General features: G+C 40.8%; 2 protein-coding genes across 3 annotated transcripts in view; one reads left to right on the top strand and one right to left on the bottom strand.

The window, feature by feature from the left end:
* Window positions 1–18,870, bottom strand: part of plppr2a (phospholipid phosphatase related 2a) — a 71,404-nt gene extending 52,534 nt beyond the window's left edge. Inside the window, exon 1 of the mRNA XM_058652837.1 lies at window positions 18,784–18,870. The gene's annotated coding sequence lies outside the window, so the exon portion shown is untranslated. The remainder of the gene's footprint in view (window positions 1–18,783) is intronic.
* LOC131475031 (probable serine/threonine-protein kinase kinX) lies at window positions 899–26,342 on the top strand. Of its 2 annotated transcripts, none has more exons than XM_058652834.1 (8): window positions 899–1,031; window positions 17,689–17,751; window positions 18,831–18,911; window positions 20,644–20,762; window positions 21,556–21,697; window positions 22,321–22,345; window positions 23,017–23,109; window positions 24,349–26,342. In XM_058652834.1, exons 2-8 carry the CDS (start codon window positions 17,689–17,691, stop codon window positions 25,224–25,226), a joined length of 1,401 nt encoding a protein of 466 aa, XP_058508817.1. In that variant the 5' UTR covers window positions 899–1,031; the 3' UTR covers window positions 25,227–26,342. The 2 variants fall into 2 exon arrangements, with proteins under 2 accessions (XP_058508817.1, XP_058508818.1); XM_058652835.1 differs by lacking the exon at window positions 899–1,031 and adding an exon at window positions 9,357–9,414.
* Window positions 26,343–26,960: the final 618 nt, after the last annotated feature.

Here is a 26,960-nt window from a genome sequence, read left to right as displayed (position 1 = left end):
CCCCTTTACGCGGGATCAAGAGGAGTGGTCCCCCTGTACGTGGAGGCTCGCGTTAAACCCCCCGAGGCACGGAGGGAAATGATGCATGTTATTGTGAACACACCAGATGGGGTCCTGAAGCAGAGAACATGGAGGGAGGGAAGCAATCGCTCCGTAATGAGATGTAAATGGATGCAACTCCGGGCTGGGGGGTGGGGCCAGTGCGGCTTATTTCAATGGGTGACACTGCAAAGTGATGTAAGTGACAGGTAGCAAACCTGCAAGAAAATAAATGACAACCAACAATAAAGTAGTGGAAAAGAGACAAATGAATGCACAATATAGTGTTCCACTTCCCTGCACTAGTTTAGCCAGTCTAACTTCTCTAAACTATGGAAACATTTCTCTGACGGCACCAAACAGCAGAAATAACTGCTGTTTTGGTTCATTACATGTACTTCAGAGGGTCATAAATATTAACTTAGATATTAGCAAGCAAAACATAGGAATAAAATGTACATAATTATAAATACACAAGAGTATGTACAATTAATCTGCAATGATAATAAAAATCAAAAATACAAATGAGTCGTTTTCTAAATTGAACACATTTTGTTGAGTACATTTTGTTGTGAAGACTCTACAATAACATAGTAGTGTGTGTGGCGGTTATTTTAAAGCCTGACAGAGGGAAATCCTATCCTGCAGCTTAAAAAAGAAGCGGCCGCACACAGACGTACTACTTGTGGTTGTGTTGTGGCATTTACTGGTTTCCATTGCTACCTCCCCAGCAGTTACCCCCAGATCCTGTTTCTGAATGTTTCACTTTTCACTTTATTAATGGCAGGAGTGTGCAGCACCACACTCTGGTCAACCCCAACTACACACACACACACACACACACACACACGTACACACAGAGCACAGGCTAAAACACACCCACTGCTCTCTGGATGTGAATTTGCTCAGCGTGTTCTGTGAAGTAACTCCAAAAAGGCCTGAATCTGTGACGACGATCTGCTGTGACCTCCACTGCTTGCAAATAAGAAAAGGTAAGACACTTTAATTACTATCGCTCGTCGCTTGCTGGACTAGTTACATTTCCATCCCCACAAACAAGCTCAGACACGACAGCAAAAACCTGTCATTTCTCACCCTTCAAGCCTCTGGACAAGTTTATTTCAACTAATTTGAGTTTGGGAGGAATAGACTGCAGGAAATGTACATTTTCAAACGGAGAAGAAATTATGTCAAAGACTTAAAACAGCACAAAATGGGGTAAAATGGGCCAAGCACCGGTGGTGGTGCAACCGAAACTACAGTCTGCATCCTAAATAGCTGTTTTATATGCAGCCCCAGTCTGCAGGGTAAACAACAAGTCATTCATGGGTGACTTACAATACATCCCCACCAGTGGACACATGAACTAACAACAGAGACCTCAGACCATGCACTTAACTCGAGCCAACTGTTAAGGAGACAGAGCGCCTTAGGACACTCTCTCTGTCTGTCTGTCTGTCTGTCTGTCTGTCTGTCACCCACTGCACAAGAAGGCTTTTATTAAACATACTGGCCACAGTCCAGGCACAACACCACCACCACCACCACCACCACCACCACAACCTATCAGCATCACTGTCATCATCCTCATTACTGCTGCCACCAATTTGTCGTCAGCTCTCTCTGGCCGTGGATACGTGCTGTACCTGCTGCTGTCAGCTGCTCTGACTGTTTCCTCCTCTGATGTCTGTGTGATAATCCATCTGTTGTGGCCAGGATTAGAAAGAGAAAGGTGATGTTTTGACACACAATCTGTTTTTGCATCTACATTTTCAGATCTTAAAAATTATTTTTTGATTTTATTAAGTGATGATTAAAGAAACATTTAATTTTTTTTTAAGTTTTGGCCACCCTCCTCACATCACCTATTAAGCTGTAATAGAGCTGCAACGAATGATTATTTTCGTAACTGATTAATCTGTCGATTATTTTCTTGATTAATCGAGTAATCGCTTGGTCCATAAAATGTCAGAGAACGTTAAAAAAAAAACCTGGAAATGATGTTTTCGAGTGTCTTGTTTTTGTCCACAAACCAAAATGATTCACTTTTAATGATCTCTTTGTTATCTGGAGCAAAGAAATGAAGAAAATATTCACATTTAAGAAGCTTAAACAATCAGAAATCTTGTTTTAATCATGAAAAAAAGCTTCAAACGCATTAATGGATGATCGAAATAGTTAGCGATTAATTTAGTCATCGATTAATAATCGAATAATTGTTTCAGCTCTACTGTAAAGTGTAATCTTCATGTTCGACTGCAGTGTTGTTTAAGTAGATGGTAGCAGTATAGGAATAACTCACAGCTGATTAAACTGTGATAGACAGTTCCTCAGACTTCTATAATGAGAAAGCACAAGTGTTACTAACGACATTAAAGACGATGGGTCAGTTGTCTTTAAGAATCCAAGTCAGTCCATGACGGCGTCACAGTGATTTCGTTCACCATGAATTCGATATATCATTTTACCCCACTGCATGATGGGATTGCTCGGGGAATCGACCAATTAAAAAATATAGACAACACTCCACATTATATGTCATCAGAACACACACTTTCCCAGTTACGATGACAGTTAGTGTTCAATCATCAAGTGCAAAAATATCTATATGGTGACGCAACACAGGACAAACAGTTGTTTATTTTCTAAATGTGAAGTTGGATAAACACCGGTGCTGTGTGCGTGGATGCATTCAGCTGTATTTGTTGACATGTTTCTGCATGTTGGAGCTGTGTGCAAGCATCTCACAGAGAGAGAGAGGGAAGGAAATCTGCGGCGTGCCGAGAGTCCTACTGTTACAGCCATCCAGATTGGTGCCCATGGCTGCGGAGACACCCACATGCTGAAGCAGAGCGCCTCATTAGGTAGGATGTGCAGCAGTGGGGGAGGAGGATTACTCGAAGGATGGGTGGGAGAAGGAGTAAGATGAAGGGAGTAGTTCTTCACGCTCCATCTGCACAGAATCTTTAAAATGCCCCTACAGTCGTCACAACTTAGTAATGCTGACACGAGGCGAGACTGAAAACAGGAGGAGAAAGCTATCGTCCAGGCCAACGGGTCAAATACACTGAGCTGTGTAGAGTTGGATTTTATACTCAATACATTCCATCATTCATTACAAAATGAACAACTTCCACATGGTTTCTTGCCCATAAGTCTTAACATTCCACTTCATACTCGTGAACACACAACACCGGCATGTCTACATTGTAACCGTTACTAAATACAGTGACATTTACAGAGGTTATTCTAAGTATAGATGATACAGAGGGTGGCAGTCATGCACACATGTATAGCATACCTGCTTCTAATGTACTAACTCCAATAGATCTGCTCTCATCTGGAGTGTAGATTAGGTCAGTTACCACAAACCAGAGCTTCAGCATCACATTCATAAGAATAAGCAGAATAAGACACAAAAACAACTTGGATTGTCCTGACTTAGGTTAAAACAAGTCAAAGTTTGTTTGTCCAGATATTTTTATTTTTTTTATTTACTGCATCTGCACGAGTATAATTATTTTTATTTTAAACATCACTTGATGTAGACTCCTGAAATAATAACAGTAACTACAGGATGTAATAAGCTACATACATAAGCTAAAAGCTGAAATCTCACTTATGCTGTTTTTCCACTCTATAATATCGCCTCCGCTTGACTCGACACGGTTTGGTTGTGTATCCATTACTATAATATATAGTATAGTACCTCCTCAACGTGGGCGGAGTAATCACAGCATGAAACTGGCGTGACTTTGTTTCACATGCGACACCCACAAACAAGTGACTAGTGATTTGTTAAGCAGTTAAATCATTAAAATCAGTTAATTAAACCTGAAAACTTGTTCAGTACTTCCTCCACAGACTCCGTCTGACACAGTCGCTGAACTGAAATAACAGCAGTGCTGTCGCTAAATACACCAGACTTTAGACATTTCCTTGCTAAATGTTGGAGATTAACCCACGTTTTCAGGATTGTGAAGTCTCTTTAACTGATCTACAGCTCGGCATTGTTCACTTTGATTCTTGCGTCTCTTCCTGTGACGGCACTCCAATCACCAATCACAGCACGGCAGTCTGTCGACGTCACGCATGGTATCGGCTCAGCGTGCTTGGAACCTCGCCAGAGCAGGTACTAAAAAAAGTAATCCCTAATGCAAAAGCAAAATAACCGTGCCGTGCCGAGACGAGTCGAGTCGCGCTAGTGGAATCACGCCATTAGAGAGTGATGACATCCATTTAGAGACGATGGTGTTTTCATTGCTGGACAAACTTAATTAGTCGTAGTTAGTAGAAATGGGATGGATGGGAGTTTCTGTGCATGATGGTCGTTGCTGTGGCGTTACCTCCTCTCATCACCTCCTCACTCCACAGCTACTTTACTCTGTTGCATTATTATTATCCTGGGTTGGGAGGCTGACAGGTTCACACAGTTACACTGATGGACCACCCAGTTCTATATTTACTACTTTCCAAAAACACTCCCGTGTTCGCCTCTGTCAAAGCTAATACTTCCAGTTTGTTGGTGTCCATCATCAGTAGCTAAAAAACTGTGCAAGGAAACAAACTGACAGGCTGAGAAAGAGAACGGAGTGTTGCTGTGGTCTCCGGCACATAATGAGCTGTCAGGTTGCAGCGGTGAATCAGGTTTGCGGTATGATGAATGAGCACTTCTGGGACACAAAACCTCTGCACTGATGTTTGTTGTTTGGTGTATTTGCAGATAATAATTGCACACTAACAAAGAACAGGTTCATCACCTCAGATAGATACATCTACCTCATCCTTTGTCTTTCCCCCTCTCTTTTCCTCTGAATAATTTATGAGCCATGTCTGTCCCACCCAGAGAACCATTACTTTCACAGACATGGTCAGCGTGGGCCTCATAAATCCACATTTATGGAATCACTGTCCACTCATTCAGATGTTTAATGTGCAATCAGAGTACATGCTGACTCAGTGATAAAACTGCTCGAGTACTGGAGCCATATTCAAGTGCATTTTTAGGTTTTTCTATTTTTAAGATTTTAAGGTCAGGTTTGAGGACAACATCCAGATTAATGAACTGTGTGGTTATAAGTATGAACACAACACAGTGTGTGTTATGTCCTGGTTGAGCTGAAAGAAGTTCATCCATTCATGCAGTGATTTAACTGGGTTAAAACGCTCAGTACATAATTTCTGCTGCCAAGAGTCTCTCAAAACAGTAACAGAGGATCTAGTTTGTTCACGTGAAGCAGCATGGGATCATGGGAGTTGTTGTTTAGGGAGAACTTCAGTAATTGTGATCAATTAATGACAAATATATGCAATAAAATGCAAAAACAAAAGACAGCACACTATGTAATGCATCACCAACTAGTAGGAGTTAAATAAAATATTGTATTTTATTGTTTGAATATACACGTTTTTTTTGTTTGCGATTCTGACCGTGGGTGGGGCTTAGGAAGCTGCCTGCTGATTGGCTACTGAGTTTTGGAGTGACAGCTCAATGGACCGATAGTAGGAACTGGAACTTATTATGGTTAGTGTCTAACGTTTGTCCGATTATAAACGTTAACATCATCAACATAATGAAGATAAGATTATGAGGCATATGCAAATATAGAAGCATAGGACCCAGTATTAAACCCTGATGGACGCCACATGTGTAGTTCCAAGTAGACACTGTCATCCATTCATAAATGATGGTCTTAACTTTGGTTTCACCAGCTGATTGCAGTGTAATAATACTTAAGATGACTGATCAACTATATGTATTAATATTTACTGTATCCATCATGATTGAAAGTTTGAAACCTGCTTAAGTTTATTATCTGCATCTAGAAGTGACTGCATGACGATACGTTATCTCCCTCGTCCTAAATTTAATTAACCTAATTCAACCTTTGGCTGATAAATCCCCCTGCAGCAGCACATTTCTCTGAAGATCAGTGGTTAAGGCTGGATCCAAAAATGGGTCACAGGCCTGTTGCCATATTCTTGCACTCTTTAATTAGCTCAGGGCCAAGAACTTAGATGATTCTCTTAAATGAATCCCTGGTTTCTTGAGATTAAGAGGCTACGTGTGACAGAGCACTTTACTTTGCGATGGACTTGAGGCACGTACAGCATTTTCACTGGTTTTTTGTTTTACATCGAAAACGGCAAAAGGCAAATCAAGGAAATGTGGCAGAAATTGTGAGGTGATGTCAGGGCTGTTTCCCTTAAAAACTTTGATGCTAGCTGATATTTGGTGGATTAAGGATCAGTATTTATCCATAAGAAGAAAGAAGTACATAATATATACAGAGAGCTTATTAGTGAGGTCATTATAATCACTCATTATTATGAGCCTTATAAATAGAATGAACAGTGATCTATGGGGACATTCCAAATCCAATCTTAATTGGTTTGTCATTCTGTCCTGTTATAGTAAGTTTAACAGCCATTTATTTAAGTCTCCATACAGTTAAGGTTTTGATAATATACTGAATAAAAATGTACAGTTTTTTTGCCTGAGCACAATGAAGTTTTTAATCCTCAAATATTTGTATTATAGCCAAGCCAACTTCTTTACATGATGATCATTTACAGCTGGCTTCATCTGTAGAAGATGTACGCACATGGCTGTGATGTGGAACTTTGAGACGATGCATTAAAACTCAGAACATGGTTTCTCTGTCTGGCTGTAAAATCTTCTGCTGTTGCACCTCTGGCAGAACAGCGAGTGTAGAGCAGCTCTGCACAGGCTGTTAAAATGCTGAATTTCGGTTTTGGTTTCACCGTGGCTAAACATTTCTGTTACGCAGACCACAGACAGCTGCAGGACTGAGAAAATACATTTGAAGATGTGTCTCCACACTGGATAACACACATCAAAGAAATATCATTTCAATTTGAATGAATAGAGACTCTATTCATATAGAAATTGAAGATGGTTGCCATGCATACAGTACTGCACTTTGAAGATGATGTAACCTAGACAAAGTAACAAGAAATACAAAAGAATGGACTACATGTCAAGATGGATAAAACATATGGAACAAGCCTCATAAATGGGAGTCTTGCCTTTGCATTGAAGCTATTGAATGTGCCAGCACAGGCTTGCTCCTGCTCGCCCCTTTAAAAAGTTCCTTATATTGACCTTCATGGTAATGGTAATCCTTTTTTATGCAGTGTGACCCTATAACATCACCGATCTCTTCCAGCTCTCAGGAGACAGAGAGCGATATCGTATGAAGGACAGAGGGAGAGAGGAAGGGCGACCTTACTCATGGCATTAAGTCAATATAAAAGACAAGCGTGATATTTAAATTAAAAAGGGCCCTTTTATTTGTCTCTCTATGTCATACAGTATGTGTATGAGATAGTTCCACAGAGACAGCATGTGCATGTGCATGTGCGCCCCTGGCCCTCCATGTCCCATGTTTTTTTAAATAAACATGAATTAGCCAGTGTTTCAGCTCAACCTGCAGTTAGAGTGGGAGGACAGACAGACAATGTTTCATAATTGCTCATAAAGTGTGCCCTGTCTATCTCCTCAACATGTACATTGTATGCTTTTACTCCAGCACGGTCACGTCCCCTTGGCTACTTTGTGGGCGGATCAATGTGTGCACATTTTGGTGAGATCATATGTTTCCTTTGGAGAATGTGGGTGAACGTGTGTGCATGTGATAGTAATGTGTAGGCTGCAGCAGCTCTTTGATTTCCCACGAGCAGGAAACATCCCAGAGAGAGGTATGGCTGGCTTATAGCGACTTAGCACAAAGATTAGCTTCTTTCTGCATCAGGCAAACAGAACATGGATAACTCCAGATGACTTTGGGAACTCTAATTCAGAACAATTAGAAACACTGACACTGTATTTTGTGTTTGAGAATGGGCAGTTTAAAGCTGGGGTAGAAAATATATTTCTCTGCATTCATTCCTTCATTCATTCATCTTCTATCACTTTATCTTCCACATGAGGGGCATAGGGGGCACTGGTGTCAATCCCATCTGACATAGGGTGAACACCTACCATCAAATCCAGTGTCCAATTTGCCTAATCCCCAAATATGCATGTTTTCTTGATCAATAATTGATAATCTGGTCTGTGGGAGCCTTTAACCAATCACGAGGCAGTGCAGAAAGACACTGTTTGTACTTGTATTGGCTAATCTACTGAGAAGCTGCACACAAACCTTCCTCTGGTGGGAAAAGTCACTATTGCAGCATTGGCAACAACTGCTTACACTGCAAAGCAACACTCATTTGTTCATTTGTCGTATATGAAGTGCGTCTAATAATGACAATAATAGAATTAGGAATAATAGAAAAGCAGGTTTGTTTGGCACCTATATTTTAGTCTACAGAGGAGAAGAGGAAGACCACCGAGATGGTTCTCATGTAACAGAAGATGACATGAGGGATAAGGTGAGATGGAGGCAGATGATCCGCTGTGGCGACCCCTAAAGGAAGTCTGAAGTATGAATCATTTTTAGAATTACCAGTTTATGAGTGGAAACACAGTGAAGTGACTGGTTTATCAACGTTTTCTTCATCAGGCTCTGTGCGTGTTCACATAAGAACGGGCGTATGACACATCGGAGGAACAGGTTTTTATAGTAAAAAAAATAAAAAAAATAACCTAATATTAAAACAAAAAAACAACACTTTTGCTGCAAATAAGGCAAGAAAGCGATGTCGGCAGATAATTGCAGAACCTGTACATTTGTAAATAATATAGCCAATATACAGTACTGTATATATGGATACATTTGACAACTAACATTTATTTCTAACTTGATACACTGTAGAGCTGTGGAACTGAATACTCTCTTTACAACGAGTGCAAATCTATAATCAACAAGAAACAAAAAGGTAAAAGCATGTCCAAAGAGGCCGATTCATAAAAGAGTGGTGCTTTTTATAGCTGACTGCAAAGTGAAGTTGCCATGGTGACCTCGCCAGATTAAAAGTGAGCCAACTTTTTGACACTATGACTTTTAGACTCAACATATACTTCCCTAACCCATTAATCTTACTTCCTAGTACAGCCCTCTGACCCTGCCCCTGCACTTCAGAGCTGACTCGAGCACAAAATGAGACACATTGTTCACGAGGCATTTCTTTCAAGCAAAATAGAGAGAGCGCATTAGTGAATGAATGCATGAACGCCGAGGAGCGAGCGGAGAAAGCAAGCGAAGAACTGTGCAACATCATTGACATCTCATCACGGATCTGTTGTTTGAACAGAAGGGAGGAGTTTAACACGCACTCTGCAGGGTCGTCCCGTCTCTCTAATTAACAAGTACTTGACAGAGCAGCTCAAGGCAGCGGAGCACACAGCAGCCATCTGCAGAAGCCTCGTCTGCCGGGTCGTTGATAATGATTTGAGCCAATGATGACGTAAGTTGCACTGACACCAGGCTGCACACTGGGCTTTGAAGAGAGCATGCACACACACATACACACACAGCTATCCTCCTTAGGGTACTGCATAGGGTACATCCTAAACAAATACCTAAAATCTTCAAAAATTACCTTATTATTAGGACTGTTTTGGTCAGTGCTTATGCCAGAAAAGGTCCTACAGAGGTAACAAATACAAATAAATGTGTGCACACACACACGAGAACTCACAATCTGTGCTGCGAGATGACAAGTCCACAGAAATAAACCCATCTGACAGTCGAGGAAGTCCTTGAAGGCTTAAAATAACAATAGAACCTTCATATTATACAGGACAGAGAGTACTGATACCTGGATGAATACTGATGTAATGTTAAGTAAATGTACACATTAATGCAGGGGGGCTGGCCTGCCTGGGGTATATGGGCACACTGCAGTGTGGGAGGTTGGGGAAAAAATATGTATGTATGTAAAAATATGAGTTTTTTTTTGTTGTTGTTGTTGTTTTTTAAACAGTGTATATTTGTGTCTATGCAGGGACAGAAAAAGAGTTTTTCTGAGGCCATCTCGCTGACCTTTTTAGTTGCCTACAATAACACTGTTAATGAAACTACCAGAGAAAAGGTCACATGTCATAGTGTAAAAGGTTCATATGTGTTCTCAGGCACTACAGTTGATCAACCCTACAAGTGTGTATACTGGTGTATATCAGGACTGCAACTAACACTTATGTTGCTAGTGGAGGTTATTTTAATGCTTATCAGCGCTGCTATAATCATCAGAACAAGCAAAAAGCTGTTTTAATTGTCGCACGTTGAAGCCAATGCGACGACGCTGTGAGTTTAAACTCATGCAGGACACAGTAGTCATACACCCCAGCTGTAATCAGCCGACAGCCAGCTGACTGCAGTCTGTTAGTCACGCTTCAATCACAGCCACAGCCACTCTATCACCAAGGTGGTCCATTTAAATGAGGCTCCTTTCTTTCTACACCAACGCAGACTCAAACCACCACCACCGCCGCTGCTGCTGCTGCTGCTGCTGCTGGCAAAGCTCTGACACCTTTCTCGGTCAAAGGCTCAAAAGTTTAAAATGAACATTTCTACTATCTTGCGTCTACAAGCGTTTCCTGCGTCGCGCTCCCAGTTCTGTGTCAACATGCTGCAGGGCTAATCCAGGAGGCTTTTAAGGAGCGGAGCCATCAGCGTCAAGTCTCACTGTATTTTGTCGCGATGAATGTTTAATGGTGACAAGAGTGTTCCTGCCTGAATCGTAGTACATCACAGAAAGTGTCCTGTCAAGTGTAATCACACTATTTAGCAGATTAAATATCTCAGGACTAAAATATTGATAAACTCAAACCCACAGACTTTCTTATGCTGGGCCGTCCCTGCAGGGAGGTAGTAACTATAGAGAGTGAAGCAAGGGATTCTGGGAAATGAAGTATGTGTCAGGGGGGGAGCCGGCCTCCGCCAACCGACATCATGTTTTATTAAACAATACGTTTGCTTCATTTGTTCTCTGCAAAGAAGCGACAGGCTCAGCAGCTCATGCTGAAGACAGGATGACATTAAAGGAATACTTCACAGATTTGCATTTAGCTTTGTATTACTAGAGTATCTTCATTCTTTTTTGCATAACTAAAAAAAAGAATGAAGATATTTCTTTCTCTCCTTCAGGGGAAACTGAGATTAAAAAAAACTACCCCTATTCTAGCAGCTAAATGCAAATTAGTGAAGTATTCCTTTAATTCGCTGCCCTACAATCCAGAGTTCTTTACCATTCTCTTCTAAGAAAACTGTGTTGCCTCCAGGCCAGTGTTTGCTTGTGCTGCCATCATGTTTCTCTCCATGTCCTTTAAACGTACGTCACATTTACACAGGGCGAACGCGTGATAACCCAACCAAGTAGGTCATGATCGGAACAACTGATCAAAATGACAATCAGCATAAACATCCCGTTTTTTCCTGAGTGGGCCTGATTAGACCTGAGTATTCAGATCGTCCTGCCCTGAAAGGCAACATTGTTTTTCCCCCCCCCAAATACAAATGAGCAGAAATCTATCTTAAATCTACTTTTTCTAAAGCATATTTTCAAGATTCCATTCCCTTTAAATGACATAGATCTTTTTTGAGTAAAAGACACTAGTGTGTCACTAATGTCGTCAGACTCTTTTTTTAACCCGTACTTTTAGCAGATATAACAGAATGTTGCCGTTATCTAACATTGTACAGATCAGTTCTGGAAGTTTCTAAGTACTATTTACCGACACACCCACATTTGCAAACATAACAGGATGAACAAATAAAATACAATCATATTTTTTGGCAAAAGAAACAGATAAGTTCCTGAGGAAATGATGAGTTAAACCATAACAATATTGCTGCAGAGCAGCTGCAGCTCTCCATGCACAGAGACTCTCTGCTGTGTTCATGAAACTCTGTGGAACTCCACATCTGTTTGTCTTTTTTTCCCCACTCGAGACCTCTTCATCCTCATCGTATTAAACGCTGCCCTTTGTGTCATCGAGCCGTTTTGGCTCTCGGGGCTGCATCATCACTGTCTCTCTGTTTGCAGAGGAAGGGATGCACATAATCTGAAATCATTATCATCCATAATGGAAGCCTGTTTCCACAGGGCGACCAAGAGAATAATGGTGTCTGTGAAACACTGGCTACACTACCCATGAAACATCAAGCATCCCTGTCACACTTTCCTCATCTCATTAACCTCTAGGCAACACACACACACACACGTACAGTATCAGAGTCATATTCAGTCACTGCGAGGCACAGTGCATGTGTGTTGTTACAGTCATGTGTCGAGGCTGAGGCTGCTGTCATGAGGAGATAGCAGTTCCCTCGGGGCAGACGGTGACCTTGTGCTTCTTTCACATACTGAAACAGACCAAAAACTCACAGCGACACCACTCACTTCATGAACAGACATGGCATCTCATTATTCCTTCTTCAAATATCACACAGATGCTTGAGACTTCCCACCTGTGGCCTCCACGGATGTTGTTGTTGTGTGTGTGTGTGTGTGTGTGTGTCACACACTCTTGAGCTTTGTGTTTCCTGTGATCTCTGTACTTTGTTCTTTGAATCTCATCACAGTGACAAAGTTCTGTCAGTGAGATGAAGTAACACGAGTACAACTGTCTCCACTGCTGCTGCTTCTGTACCTGCACCTCCTACTGTGCTCTTTTCTGACGTGGGACCGTTTTTTTATTCCCGCACATATTTCTGTGAACACATGAACATTACAGCAACATCCCTCTCACAATCACAGGCTTTTATCTGTTGTGTTAACAGCCTCCATTTTGGAGACTATAGCTGCAGGAACTTGTATTTAAACTCTCACAGTCAACAGAATTTAATTCGGGAACAAACCTGAGAGTGTGGTTAGCAGCAGAAACGGATGTGAATATAAACGAGCGTGACTAAAATGTGGTGCATTAAAGTGGGAACAAATCGTTTTCACACCTAACACTACGCTAGACTCGGTTCAATTGGGGTTTGCAAGACAACGAAGAACAAGAAAACTCACTCATCTATTGGTTAATGCAGGTTGTGACGTACTGAGGGCCGGCTGCCAATGAAAAGCCGACGCTGGCAACTATTCCTTAAGCTAGAAGTCCCGAAGTTTTCACTACAATAGAGGATTTTGAGAGAAATCTCAGAAAAGTGGAAGAAGAGACGGCTTCTCAGTAAATCACGTACAAGAAACAATTCCATTTCGGGGGAAAAGAGGGGTTTAGGCATGGAGAAGAAGTGAGGTTCGGGTTAGGGCCAAGATGACCTGGTAAGGCCATATAACAAGTAAAAAAATGTCACGGTAAAGGCTATATTTCGTAAGCGTCAACGGCTTTATTATTCAGCGAATAATCTGATAAATCCTCAACTGTTAATGCAGGACAACTTCTGTCTACCTCTATCAGTCTTGGGGTTGTTAATTTTGTTTTATGTGAACATGCGACACATTAACGCCGCAACAATGGGCATTTACACTATTTACATCTCCAGTGTGCACATTGATAATTTGTCTTTGTTGCATCCTGTTTTTTTGTTCATGCAGGTACAGCAAACCTAAGCTGACAAAGGTCGAAAGACAGAGTTCCATCACAGGGTCAAATACAAACAAAAAAACATTCACTCTCACACTCACATCAATTTACCTCATCCCCCAAATCTGCATGTTTTTGGACTGTGAACTCAGAGAAAACACACGCACACCAGGGGAGAACATGCAAACTCCATGCAATACTTTATGTGGATTCATAAATTATTAAGTGTGAAATCGAGCTATAAAATATCAATAATTTAAAATGCCCCCACACAAATTTAAAAACTAAATCCCACTTTTACATTTACTGTTTCAGTTCAAACGGTGCCAAATATTACACCAAAGAGATATTGGGTGTCCATCAGTTTCAATTCAAGAATTCAAGGTTTGTGTAATGAAACACACATTTCACATTTCAACACTATGTTGCTTGACCATACAGTAAAAATAACAAATGTGTTTGACTGTATAATAACAGCACAAACAGACCAATCATCATTTTGTAAAAAAGCTGTGTAGCATCACTTTGAAGGCTGGCTGTATCACACCAATGTTTCATAAAAAACACCATATTAAACCATTGTACAATCAGTGTTTTTGACCACTGCCATGTCAGTTTCTGAAAGCAGAAAATTCACAGACATCACTTGCAATCAGGCTCCGTTCAATCATATGAGCCACACTTTTATCATCCATTTTCCTCTAAATAGGAACACATCATATTCTACTCAAAAAAGACCCAAATCTAGTGCTTGAGACCATTAACTCCTCAGGAAAATGTTTAGTGATGTTATAATTCAAGCTCATTTTCCCACAGACTTCCATTCAAACTAAATTCTGAACTGCCATCCTACTTTCTGAACTTCACTTTTCAAACCATAGACGACATGTTCATATACAGTCTGTGATTATGGCTGAAATGATAGCATATGTATAATATGTCAGAAAAGAGCACAAAGTTTGTCCATCACCTCATTTCCAAACATGAAAAGTAGATGTGAGGTTAGCTGAGTCGAGCTGGGCGACACACTGACTCATCAGCCTGGAGCAGATACACACTTATCTCTGGTGAACTAACAAACAGTCATTAACGGTAAATTATTATACATCTAAGAGGGGGGTTTTGAGCTTCTTGACTTCAAAGAGACAACGTTTGTACAGAGAGGCTTTGATGTAATGTGTATGCGAGACTATGAACCACATTATTACACATATAAAGCTTATAAAGCTTATGGAGAAAGTGAAATAGAAAAATTCACTTAAAAAAAGGCCACAGGTGCGCGTGCTTTCAACAGGTGGAGCTGTGGTGCACATTAGAGCCTGGACTGTGGGGAGAAAAGTTCAGAGTTCAAGTTAAATGTGTGAGGAATGTGAGCTGCAGCTATCTCCGGCTCACAATGACTCTCTGCCACGCTGACACTGTGTGAGACGGGTCTTGGCAAGGACTTGAATGTTTGATGTGAGAGAGCGAGAGAGGGCTGGTGTGAGCTGATCAATATCTATGTAGTACACAACGGTCTTTTTATCTCCTCCATCCTCCTCCTCTGCTCCGCTTCCCCATCAATCAATAATGCTTCGAAGTCGGCTCCTCATTAATATGGAGCAGAGAGCAGCTCTGAGATAACGGAACCATGTTCGCGCTCCTCGTCACCTTCTGCTTTCTGTGGGTCTTTGGGGTCGGGGGGTCGGGGGGTCGGGGGGGTGTCTTTGCAACCAGAGGGTTTAGAGATAATGGTCTGCAACCAGGACGATATCAGCTGTCAATCACACCAGCGTCCGCTGATATGTGCTGTGCTTTATCGTTTATTGTCTTCTAAAAAAGGAGCTAAAATCGTAACTCCAGTGAGAATTAGGATCAGTTTCCACACTGAGTTACATCCAAATTGAATGTCTTTTTGCAGATAGTAAAGTCGCCCCCTTGTGACTGATCCATATATTGCTTCAGTGCTTCCAGGTTGGCTTCAGTGAGATTTTTGTTACAGTCTATGATTCAGCCACTGCTTCAGGGTCCCAGGCTTAATTAAACACTTTTAACAGCTTTAAAATGTCCCTTCATTTCCAAAATGATGTCAAATCTAAACGTCTTTGAGCAACATCCAAAGATATTTAATAACAACAGAATGTTTTAAACTATATCCACTACACAGAAGATAAACATCATAAATACTGATTCTCCCTTTGAATGGAACTTGTGTGAAAAGCCCTGCTATGAGTAAAAAAAGTGCTACAAATTTAGCAGGATAGCAGTCAGGTTTATGTAATGCAGTAAATGTCAACACATAAGGAAGCTTTATTCTCATGCTGATCATATAAAAACAGTCCTTAGGTCTTGGTAAATGTGTACCAAAAATTATTAACTGCAAAATATTAACTTCAACAACAAATTAAAATCCTTTTTTTTTTTTTTAAGAAACATCTCACAAATCCACACTTTAAATCCCACTAAAACTGAACGTGTCCTCCTTTGAAGGTTATCGGGGCTTCTATGACCTGATCTGTGTCGGTGCTACTTAACCTCAGCGTGGCATGTGACACTACTGTTCACGCTTCACTAATCAATAGACTCAAATAGCAGGTGGGTGTTTCTGGAGCAGCCCTGGTTTGGTTTTCGTCCTGCCCTGCACGCCAAACACAAAATGTATGTTTGAACTGATCCAGTCATCATTTAAAGTGCACACACACACACACACACACACACACACACATCACGAGGTGAACCTCGGGGATTAAAACTTCCTCTTTACTGACTTTACTGTACATGCTGCCATCAGGCCACGTTCTTTGTCACCGGGAAAATTTCACTGAGCTGGCGACACTTCACACAGGGAACACACAGGGAACACACTGCTCCACCAGAGAGAAGAAGGAAAAGCAATACTTCAGCTTCTTTCATCATTTGCACACGACTACTCTCTGACCACGTGTTTACATGACGCTGGACTCGAGTACGTGACAGCACATCATAGAGTGTGATGAGCACAACGACACTTTAAGTCTTCAGACCAGAACACGATGTTTTAAAATCGTAACTCCAGTGAGAATTAGGATCAGTTTCCACACTGAGTTACATCCAAATTGGATGTCTTTTTGCAGATAGTAAAGTCGCCCCCTTGTGACTGATCCATATATTGCTTCAGTGCTTCCAGGTTGGCTTCACAACACAACGTTTTACTCGTAGTTTTCTTGTAGTTCACCTTCGCACTCTGCAGTATTCTTAAAGTTCACCGATAAAGTTTTAAGATGTGCTTCAGAACCATCCTCATGTTGGTGTTTCATGCGCCAACGTCGTCTTACTTTTTAAATCCCTGGTTTAAAACATGTTTTATGGACATGACACTTCACGTGTATATCTTTTGAATGATTTCTTGTTTTATTATTATTATTGTTATTTTTTTAATGGTCCTTGTGCTGTGGTTTTTATGGGTGATTGTGTTTATATTGTTTCCTGGCACTTTGGGTCAAATCAATTCAATTCACACAACTTTATTTGTCCAGTATGAAGTGAATTTCCAAATCAAATGAAATTGTTAATTTTTTTTTACATATACTATATACATGCATATACCCAGCACATGATTCTGTATTAATGTGCATTAAATGCAGGTTAAGACATGCTGTTGTATGAGTTTAACTCATTCCAACCCAAATGCTAATGATCAATTTAGCTTTACTCACAGTAGACATTTCTCTATATTAGGTCTGAACAATTAATCAAAGTTTCATCGAAATTACAATATGGCCTAGTGCATTTTTTTTTCCTTCAATCGCAAGAGGCACAATATTTTTGTTTAACACAAAAGTGTGTCAAAATATCCTTTTTGCTTCATTATTGTCTTGATCTATACAAATCTTATTCTACAGACTGAGAATAAGTCGCAAATCCTGTCAAAATAATCACAATTAGATATTTATTCAAAATCGTTCAGCCCTGCTCTATATGAAACAGGACAGACAGAATTTTACCAATAACATTATTATTATTATTCACTATACTGTATGATCATTGTAGCGTTGCTAAAACAACAGATATAATAGTGGCCTAAGACTTTTTCTCAGTACTGTACACATATATGTACGTGTTTAGTTCAATTTGTTTTGTGTTTCTTTTTTATTTCATATACATATTTTCACATGTACAGTATGTTTATGTACAAAACAAACAAATTCATTCATTCAAAGAAAATTCCACCCATTCATATGTTTTAGATGCAAAGCATGGAAGAAATGGATGAAGCAGAAAAGTACCAACGAAGGCTGAGAGTCATCACGGTGAGAGTTTCTGTCTGTTTATTTTTATTATTTCTTCTTTAGTCAGCCTTAAAGCCACACGCTCTTTCACCTCCTGTCAAAATAATCTTGCCGTACCAACAGTGACACTTGAGTGAACAATCTCACTTGATGTGCACGGCCTGAAGTCAGCGCGGAAAGAACATTCCCCAGTTAACTTTCTGGCCAATGATCACCGGTGTGTGTAATGAAAGGTTTGAGGGCCTGAGTGGAGTTGGCTTGACCTCTCTCTCTCTCTCTCCGGAGTAAAAATCAGCCTTAACACAAGTGAACCACTTCACCAGAGACAGCAAAGGCCTGGAGCGGAGCACAACATGTTTACAGCTTACATTAACAGTACAAATACAGCATCAGCATGCGTACAATGTGCTGCGTCATTGAACTATTTCTCTCGGCATCCCTGCTCTCTGCCAGCTGTATCTGCCACTTTAATCTGCCGGTCACGTCCCCTAAAAATACCCCTCTCCCTCTCTCCCTCTCTCCCTCTCTACCCCTCTCCCTCTCTCCAACTATCTCAGTTCTCTGCTTTCATGCAGAAGTCGTCCTTGTCCTCTGGGACCATGACTGCAAAGGGGTGTTACCAAAGAAATATATTAAAAAGCGGGTGTAACCCACCGACATGTTGCAGGGGCAGAGCTCTCGGACCAACTTCTGTCTGGTGTTAGTGTGAGAAAATGCAGCAGTCGCTTCATAATTCACAATCACCAATGACTTCTTGGACTAATTCAAGTTCCGTGACAGTTTGCTGTTAAGAGGTAAGACAGTTGCCAGAGAATACGGGGGATTACCGTCTTTGTGAGCTTTGAAGTACAGACACAGCTGATAATCTACAGACGGCGGCGGCGCAGGCCATGTGTGGAATTCTGCAGCAGGAAAAGTGAGGAGAGTAAAAGAAGCCCGTGATTGGGTGGCGGTGGTGGGCGCGGTCAAGAAGTTAACTTTATCACGCTTTATACGAGAGATTTGTTTCCAGAAATTCATCCTAACATTTAAGGATCCCAGGGTTTTTCTTACCTTACTTTTTGTCTTTAAAAAACAGTAACGTTTGGTCCTTTCAACAGGAGAGGCTTCAGCAGCAGGAGGAAGAGGAGAAGCTGAGGAGGGAGACAGAGGAAGAGTGGTTGAAAAAGGCCCAGACAAAGGTTTGTAAACTGAGCACTTTTCACTTTACAACACATCAGAATAATCCGTCCGGTGCATGTGACATGTCTTCATGCTGGCTAAACCAAAACAGCTAATGGAGATTATAAATATAGGTTTAAATTGACCATACCATGAGAGTGGACTTACACTTGTTACATAACAGAAGACATATTATATTCCTTTAAAAGAGAAGGCACTCTTAAATGCCTTGAAAACATTTCTGTTCTGTGATCTCACCCCATTGTTTATGTTTCTCCAGCTGTTTCATGTTAAAAATTAACCACTGCCGTGTCCCCGCCCTCATCTCATGCCGCTGCCAACATGAGCTCTTCACTAGGTGACGTCTGGCTCAAGTGTTCTGGGAGGGGTCACTTGGACTTTGCCCAGTAACATAAGCAAGCTGTTTCAGTTCACTTCACATGTGCTGAACTTGACTTGCTTTTAGCGCTTTGTGTTTGCTCGTGTTAAAACAATAAGGAAGCGACGCTGCAGAGGAAGTGATGAAAGACTCAGAGCATGTTGGTTTTTTTGGTTTTTTAATGTCTGTCAGGGATTCTTCGCACTGAGCTGGTATGTATCCTATTATCTACTTCACGGTGGCTCACTATAGGACACATAACAACTTATGCTGTTGCCAATAACCCAAGGCTGCATCACGTATGCAGTTACAGCCTCCCACAAAAATAAAAAATAAATACATTTAAAAAAACATGGAGCACACTTCTTTATACAACCAAGTGTTGCCTTGGGGGCGTGTGCATCATTTACAGCATGGACACACCATCTAAGCTGCAGTCGTAATGCAAATGAATAAAACTAAACACCAGGCACAACAACACCTCTTTCATCTTAGTGGGGGCTAAACATGAAGCAGAATCCGTCAGTTTCTACTTCAGAAACTAAAAGGAGAGCTGCTGGTGGTGGGGGTATTCTCAGCATCTCCACAGCAAATAAAACCACTGTGAGAAGATGATGATGATGATGATGATGGAAGAGCAGCAGGTTTGTGACAAACATGGACAGAAGGTGAAAGTAAAGGATCTTCAGCAATTTCCATTTTTAGGGTGGTATTAATGTTCTCATATAATCTGAGTTGTAATGGTTGGAGTTTCTTTGATATTTCAGATAAGACGGCAAGGTTGAAGCTTAAAAAAGAAAAAAGGCTCAGGTTGTCACACTAGAGTCGGACATGAACGACAGATTATATCTCCACACCAGGAGCAGCATGTCTGTGTGTCACAGAGCCGTAAAATCCCCTTCACTGTCAACCAGACACAAAATGGCAGAAGGCCTTGAGTGTTCTACGGAGAGGTGTCTGTTCTGTGATTGCTTCTGTTTCACGTTCACACAGGCAGAAGGTTTGGTGTGCACATCTGAACACTCCGAAGGCCGACTAACAGTAACACTGCAGCAGATGTGCTGAATGAATCATGACACACAGTTATCAATATGCTGGCTGGCACCAAATATTGACATTGGTATTTAAAAGATGCAGCATTTGACTCACCCGGAGCACTACTTCATCACTCCTCACGGTGGCGCTCAACACAGGAATGAGGGGGGAACATTGGCACAGATTGTTTACACCTGTGATGTCAGGCAGCAGCAAGTAACATAACTCGACATTTATATATTTTTTAAATCATTGTAAACTGTGTGAGGCATAAAGCTTGAAGTCGTCTTAGTTTTCACTCTCTTGTCTGTATCTCGTCTCCTTCACCTCTCATTCAGAGGAAGTACTTGAGGGACCAGTGGCTTAGTGAATCTACCCGACCTCCTGTCCTCCTTCCACTTGACAGCTTTTGGACCGGTCCCCTGCCGCAGGAGGAAGAGGACACGCAGGCAGCCGCGTGAGACACATTTTAACAGCTTCTCTGAGATCAGTAATAGGCAGACTATGATCCAATGTTATTGTTTTTTTGATCATTTTGGCTGTGTTACAAGCTTGTGGGTGTGAATTTTTGCACGAATGCACACTTTACAAAAACTGCTACAAAAGCAACATGGATGAATAATTTATTATTATTAAACAATTTTAAAGTCAAATCTACCAAATATTCAATCATTTTCAGGATTTTAACCCCTTGAGTTCCAGTTTAAGTATTTGTATTAGTAGGGAGTTGAGGCATTGGGGGTGTTGAGAGTCTTCGATATGTCAAAGTTTAGCAATAAAACATTTCTGTGAAATAAATAATGAATAATTCAAATAATTAAACTGGCATTTAAATGGTTAAAATACTGAAAATTATTGAATATTTGATCAATTTGATGAGGGCTGAAGTTCATTTATAAAAGGCGGAAAAAATGTATTACGATTTAATGGCAGTTTTTTGTATGTGTACATTTTTGTCACAAAGGTGTCCAGTGGGTAGTAAATTTGAGGAGGGTACAGGGGTTTAATCAACACAGCCAAAAAAATTAACGTTGATTTCTAAACATGGAACCTGAAGCACAGTGTTTTAGTCACGATACAGTTTTTTAATAATTGTTTATTGACAATTACAGGACCAACTGGCGCTTATGGCGTGATGAATTATAGAACATACTGTACATTCATTTTTACAGGCTCTAATTTGCAATTTTTTGTGTTAACAAAGACTAAGTCTGTGTCAATACGCGTGTGTGTGTGTGTGTGTTATCCAGAGAACAGGAAAACAGTCAAAAGACGCCCGAGGACGAGAAAGAAGAGACAGCTGATGCCAGAAAAAAGGAACAAGCTTCCCAAGAAGAAAGGAAAGAGTTGGTCAGCTGTGTAGCAACAGCCAGAACACACAACTCCTATCAGGTGAGATAGGCAGACGTGTCTATAGTCAGAGATAAAAACAACGTCAGATCAGCAGCAGTTTCTGCATAGTTTCATCACATACAGCAGCAAAGTTCACCTAATAACTCGGTTTTCTAGCAGAAACTGAGCTACATAAATAACCCAATAGTATTTGTATGTTGTGGAGGCAGCAGATTTAAAATGTGCAGCAAACACAGTACCATGGTCCTCCAGCGAAATTCTCCTTTCGAAGCTGAACATATAAAAAACTCAAACCTTTTCATTAATGAATATAAAAATAAGGGTCAGTGAATGAATTTGGCCTCCAGTCAAAGCTCGGTTCTTTGGTAATGGTTGAATAATTATGAAATACATGCACTTTACAACAAAATAGTCTGTACAAGTACCTTGAATTATGTATCGTGAATAAAAATAACAATCTCAGTGCCTCTTTATATTATGGGAGCTGGGTTGAAGTGTCCTCCAATGAGGACTGTGAAATATTAATGGCAGGATACGAGCTGCAGGGGAGGGCCTCCGGAAAGGGTGGGAGGCATGTGTTGAAAGTTGCAAACTCAGTTGTGACGCAGTGTCTGTGCGTGGAACCATGGACAGCACTGACACTTATCTCTTTCTACCCACAGGCCACAACTGACGAGGACGCACGAGGTAGGAAGTCAGAGTTTACTTCATTGTCGTTGTCACTAGCTCGCCATCAGCTTTGGTTTCCTCTCTGTCACTCTCATGACCGAGTTCCCCGAAGAATCGGTTCTGTCTTGACGAATGATCATTTGCCATAACTAATACTGAGCGTGAAGAATGGCCATTTAAATCAACGTGACAGAACGGAGCCATTTTTGAGAAACGGCTCGACTACATTTCATATATCCAATGTAGAGCTGAAACAACCGATTCATTGATTATTAATCGATTACTAGATGAATCGACAACTATTTTGATAATCGATTAATCTGTTTGAAGCTTTTTTCCTTGATTGAAATAAGATTTCTGATTGTTTAAGCTTCTTAAATGTGATTATTTTCTTCATTTCTTTGCTTTGGATAACAAAGAAATCACTAAAAGTCAATCATTTTGGTTTGGGGACAAAACAAGACATTTGAGAACATCATTTCCAGGTTTGACGAACACCAATCAACATTATTTAAGGTTTTCTGATATTTTATGGACCAAACGATTCATCGACAGATTAATCGATTATGAAAATAATCGTTAGTTGCAGCTCTAAACCAATGCTGTACTATACATCAGCCAAACTCCTTCCTTTGTTTTTTTAAACAAAAAAACTGATTATAATATCAGTTCTGTCTGTTTTCTGTCAGTTCTCTTTACAGTGACTACAAAGGCTGAGGAGCACATCCAGACACAAATGGAAAAACAGATGTTTCTTGAAGGTGGGCAGGACGGCCGATCAGGTGAGGCACACGGTATTGTAGATGTTATATAATACTGTATGTGCATTTACTGGGTTACAAATAGCACCGGGGATCCAGAGGTTTAACTGAGGTGATTTGAACTGAACCTTCACTGACATTTCGTGTAGGATAAATATTAACAACAGGACTTTAGGACATAAAACTCTCCAGCTGTGTGCAATAGTCTCTCCAGTCTCATCATGTATTAACCCATTTATGTAATGTTCCTCTGTCCAGGTTGAGCCTGCAGGGTACGACTTAACGATGGAACAGAAGTCCTCAGAGCAAAGTTATACTTAGCACAATGTTTTCTATTAATTTGACTGTATTGTGAGCCCTGTGTCCCCTCACATTAGATAAACAAACCTCTGTTTCTGACCTCGGATTGACCGTCGCACTTCTGACCTTTTAGTTTAAAGACAATAAGACAATGTGGTTTAAAATAAATAAATAAATACACACACACAGACCTGTCCTGGACAGCAAATGACTTTAGACTGTGTGAGAATTGGTGACATGTGGAGAACTTCTCACCCTCACAGTGGCCTTCACACATCAGACGGGTTATCGTTCTTCATTGTTTACTTAGTAAACTTCTGCTTCAGAAGGTCGCTGTAGAAATATGGCAGCCTCTGTAAAGCATATCGTATAAAAGACTAAATAATCAACCTATTTTATCTTAATCTTTTATCTTCAGGAACAAAACAATGTAACATTTTTTGTATGCTGTGAAAATGGGCTCTGTCAAGCAAAACTATCAAGAAGTATTCAACCCCCCCCAAACTGCTGAACGACCGTGTTTTCCAGAGCAGTAGAATTCAGTTTTGTGAGCATTTCTTTGTGTTTTCACTCACAAAGAAGTGTTTTTACACCCGTTTGCAACCCGTCGTCTCACTTTACTAGCACAATGCTGCTGTTGCTTCCGTCTATCTTGACATAAAGACAGATTACCTCCTGTGTGCAGGTGCAGGAATGTAGCCATGCAAGACTCAGGGTGAGTCGTGTGGAGCTTAATCAGCTTTGTATGGACTCATTTGACTGTTACAAAAAGTTACACACTACAGCTTTAAAGCTTTTTTATATATATATATATATATATATATATGTTCAAATTATGCCAATAAACCGTCCTAAATGTTAGAGTTAGACCTTTATGTAATCAGTCATTTTGCTTTGAGAGTTGTTTTTCCTCTTGCATGTTACCTTCATTTGAATTCTGCTCCGTCTGTTGTTTCGCAGTCCTGGGAATGGTAGCAGTGCAGGTCGAGAGAGATCCAAAGACGGGGGCGACTGTCGTCAGGTCGGTGGCCCCCGTGTCCACACCAGGTGGCACTGAGAGGGCTCACACGGTCTTTGATGATGGCAGAATGAGTATCCACACCGTCGGAGGCCCAGATGGTCAACCCTCAAACGAAGAGCTTGGCCAGATCTTGAACGTCATTGACGGCGTCGGGATGAAAGCACTGCTGGATGAAGTCACAGTCGTGCCGAGCAAGGCGGAGATGAAGACTGAGATCGTAGAAGCGAGCCGAACGCCAGGGGAAAAGCTCTCTCTTTCTGGCCATCATGCAGTGACAGAAGAGATTATGCAGCTCGACAGCTCCAGAAGCTACGTCGTAGAGGCTGAGCTGAGCACAGATGACAGTGTTGCAACTGTGGGGAACCAGAAAGATAAAAAAGATGACAGGAATGTCTCAGCAGTGACGGTAGATGACATTGAGGATCAAAAGTTAGAGGACGGCCCAGTCACTCTTTTGTTCTTGGGATACACTGACGCCACAGTTGACCAGGGAAACAGCCAAGACGGGGATGAGGGCATGATCACTGTGGAGCGAGTCATGATCACCGATGATGGAGAAGAGTACGTCTTAGGAGATGAGACATCTGCTCCAGCTCCACCGACTGTAAGCAAGGAAGCAGAGCAGGAGGCAGAGAAAGAGTCCAAGGACGAAGTATTTCAGGAAGTTCCTCTGGACGGAAATGGAGCGCAAGTTAAAGTCCAGGATGATAAATGTGATCAGGAAAAATCACCGAAATCCTCTTCACCAGACAAAGCTGAAGAACAAGGAAAGGGCCCAACAAAGCGTAAGACCTGCCAGTGCTGCTCCGTCATGTAAGACACTGACTCACTCACCAGACCTCAACACAACATTAAGTTGTGCCTTCTGAAACACAACATATGCTGCACTACATTAGAGTACACACACTTCATGGTGTGGTCTCACAATGGTTTTGGCCCAGAGTGCTGACCACTTCACTTTGGCAAAAGAAAAGACTGTTTTTATGTTGTGCATCTCTGCAGCAGCTGGAGACTGTCAGCAGCTCTGAGGCACTGTTAAAAACCACTTCTTCCCCCTAGTGGACAACACAGAGAACTTCACCATGCAGTCCTACAAGACATGCAGTACATTTCACTGCAAGGGATCCTCTGTTTCTGTGCCTCTGGACAAACACTGTATACAAGGGGTCTCAAACCCAAATGACCTGAGAGCCAACGAGGGGATAGTCTGGTCAGGAGAAGAAGTGTTCAACTATGTGGGAAAAGAGCTTAAAATCAAGGTAGTAAAAGTGGTTGGTATGATATGGAACAATACAGTTGACAATAAAAAGACAGGGATGATGCAAAATTAATTAAAAAAGTAAGTAAAATATAACATGGACAACTGTAATAAAAACACTAAACAAGCTCATATAGATAACTTTACGTTAAATGTAATCAATTAAAAACATTTATATATACAACCTAATGTATATTTATTAATAAAATGTTGCTCACCATTTCTGACTAGAGCTAACAACCATATTTAGTACTATATTCTGTCTATAATCTAGCTACGGGTAGAGGAGGTCATGGGCCATTTACCATTATAACTTAATATGAAATGACGGGCCACACTAAATTGATTGAGGAGCTGCGAGTTTGAGACCTCCGTTATCAGCCAAAAAAAACTCAATGTGTTTTTTTCTTTCCTGTGCACAGAAAAGCAGAAAAGTGCACAACAGCAGCAAAAGAATTAGATTTTTTACACTGTGGCATGAATGTTTCTAACAATAATCTGTTTCACGGAGATTTAATGTTTAATTTTTTTTTTTTAATGACTCCACACGACTGTTGGTGCTATTTTAAAGTCATAAGGAGGAGTTTGTATTCAACTATGTGCCTGAAGTTTAACACGTTAATGTTGTCGGATGTATTTTTGTGTCAAATTCATTAAACTAATTGTTGAACATTGTGGCAAACACGCTTACTCGTTTTCTTGCTGAGATTTAAATGAGGAGATCAGTGTCACTGAGAGCGGCTACAGAGCTGATTAAAAACAACGTTAACAGGTCACAGACCAAGAGATTCAAAACAAGCAAATCTGCACGGAATGAATAGTTCACCCCCGTCATTCTAATGAGGGGACATATCTGCGTTGCTTTTGGTAGTGTAAACTAAAGTCTTGATTATAGCCGTCTAGTATTTCAGAGATAATTAGATGAACACTTCAAACAAAAAACTAAAAAAAGACCCTGATGTTTTTCCTCTTAGACCCTGCCCTCTGGGGAATTCTATTTCCCCTGCATCACAGCAAAAACTTCTACAGAAACTCCTTTTAATTGCCTGAAAGTGAGTCTTGCATAACTGGATCAAAGACTACCTGCCAAGTGTTGCCCGCCGTTATTTTAACAGACTTCTACACAAACCCTTACAGCTGCTCACAATAGCAAACGAGAGACAGATGTTTTCTGTATTCAATGTTCACCTGCAAACCTGTGTAACCTACTTATCCTTCTTAGGATTCTGATTAGAAATTCCCTCTCATAATTCCACTTATGGGATAAAAACATGAAAAACATGAAACTGGAAA

Source organism: Solea solea, chromosome 16 (assembly GCF_958295425.1).
Source record: "Solea solea chromosome 16, fSolSol10.1, whole genome shotgun sequence".
NCBI classification, from domain to species: domain Eukaryota; kingdom Metazoa; phylum Chordata; class Actinopteri; order Pleuronectiformes; family Soleidae; genus Solea; species Solea solea.
Note: the sequence above shows the minus strand (reverse complement) of the source record. Positions and strands in the feature narration are given on the sequence as shown.

Coding starts and splice junctions, on each gene's coding strand:
- LOC131475031 (XM_058652834.1), top strand. CDS start 17,689: ATGCAAAGCATGGAAGAAATGGATGAAGCAGAAAAGTACCAACGAAGG. Junction 18,912..20,643: donor TGAAAAAGGCCCAGACAAAG/GTTTGTAAACTG, acceptor CCTCTCATTCAG/AGGAAGTACTTGAGGGACCA. Junction 20,763..21,555: donor GAGGACACGCAGGCAGCCGC/GTGAGACACATT, acceptor TGTGTTATCCAG/AGAACAGGAAAACAGTCAAA.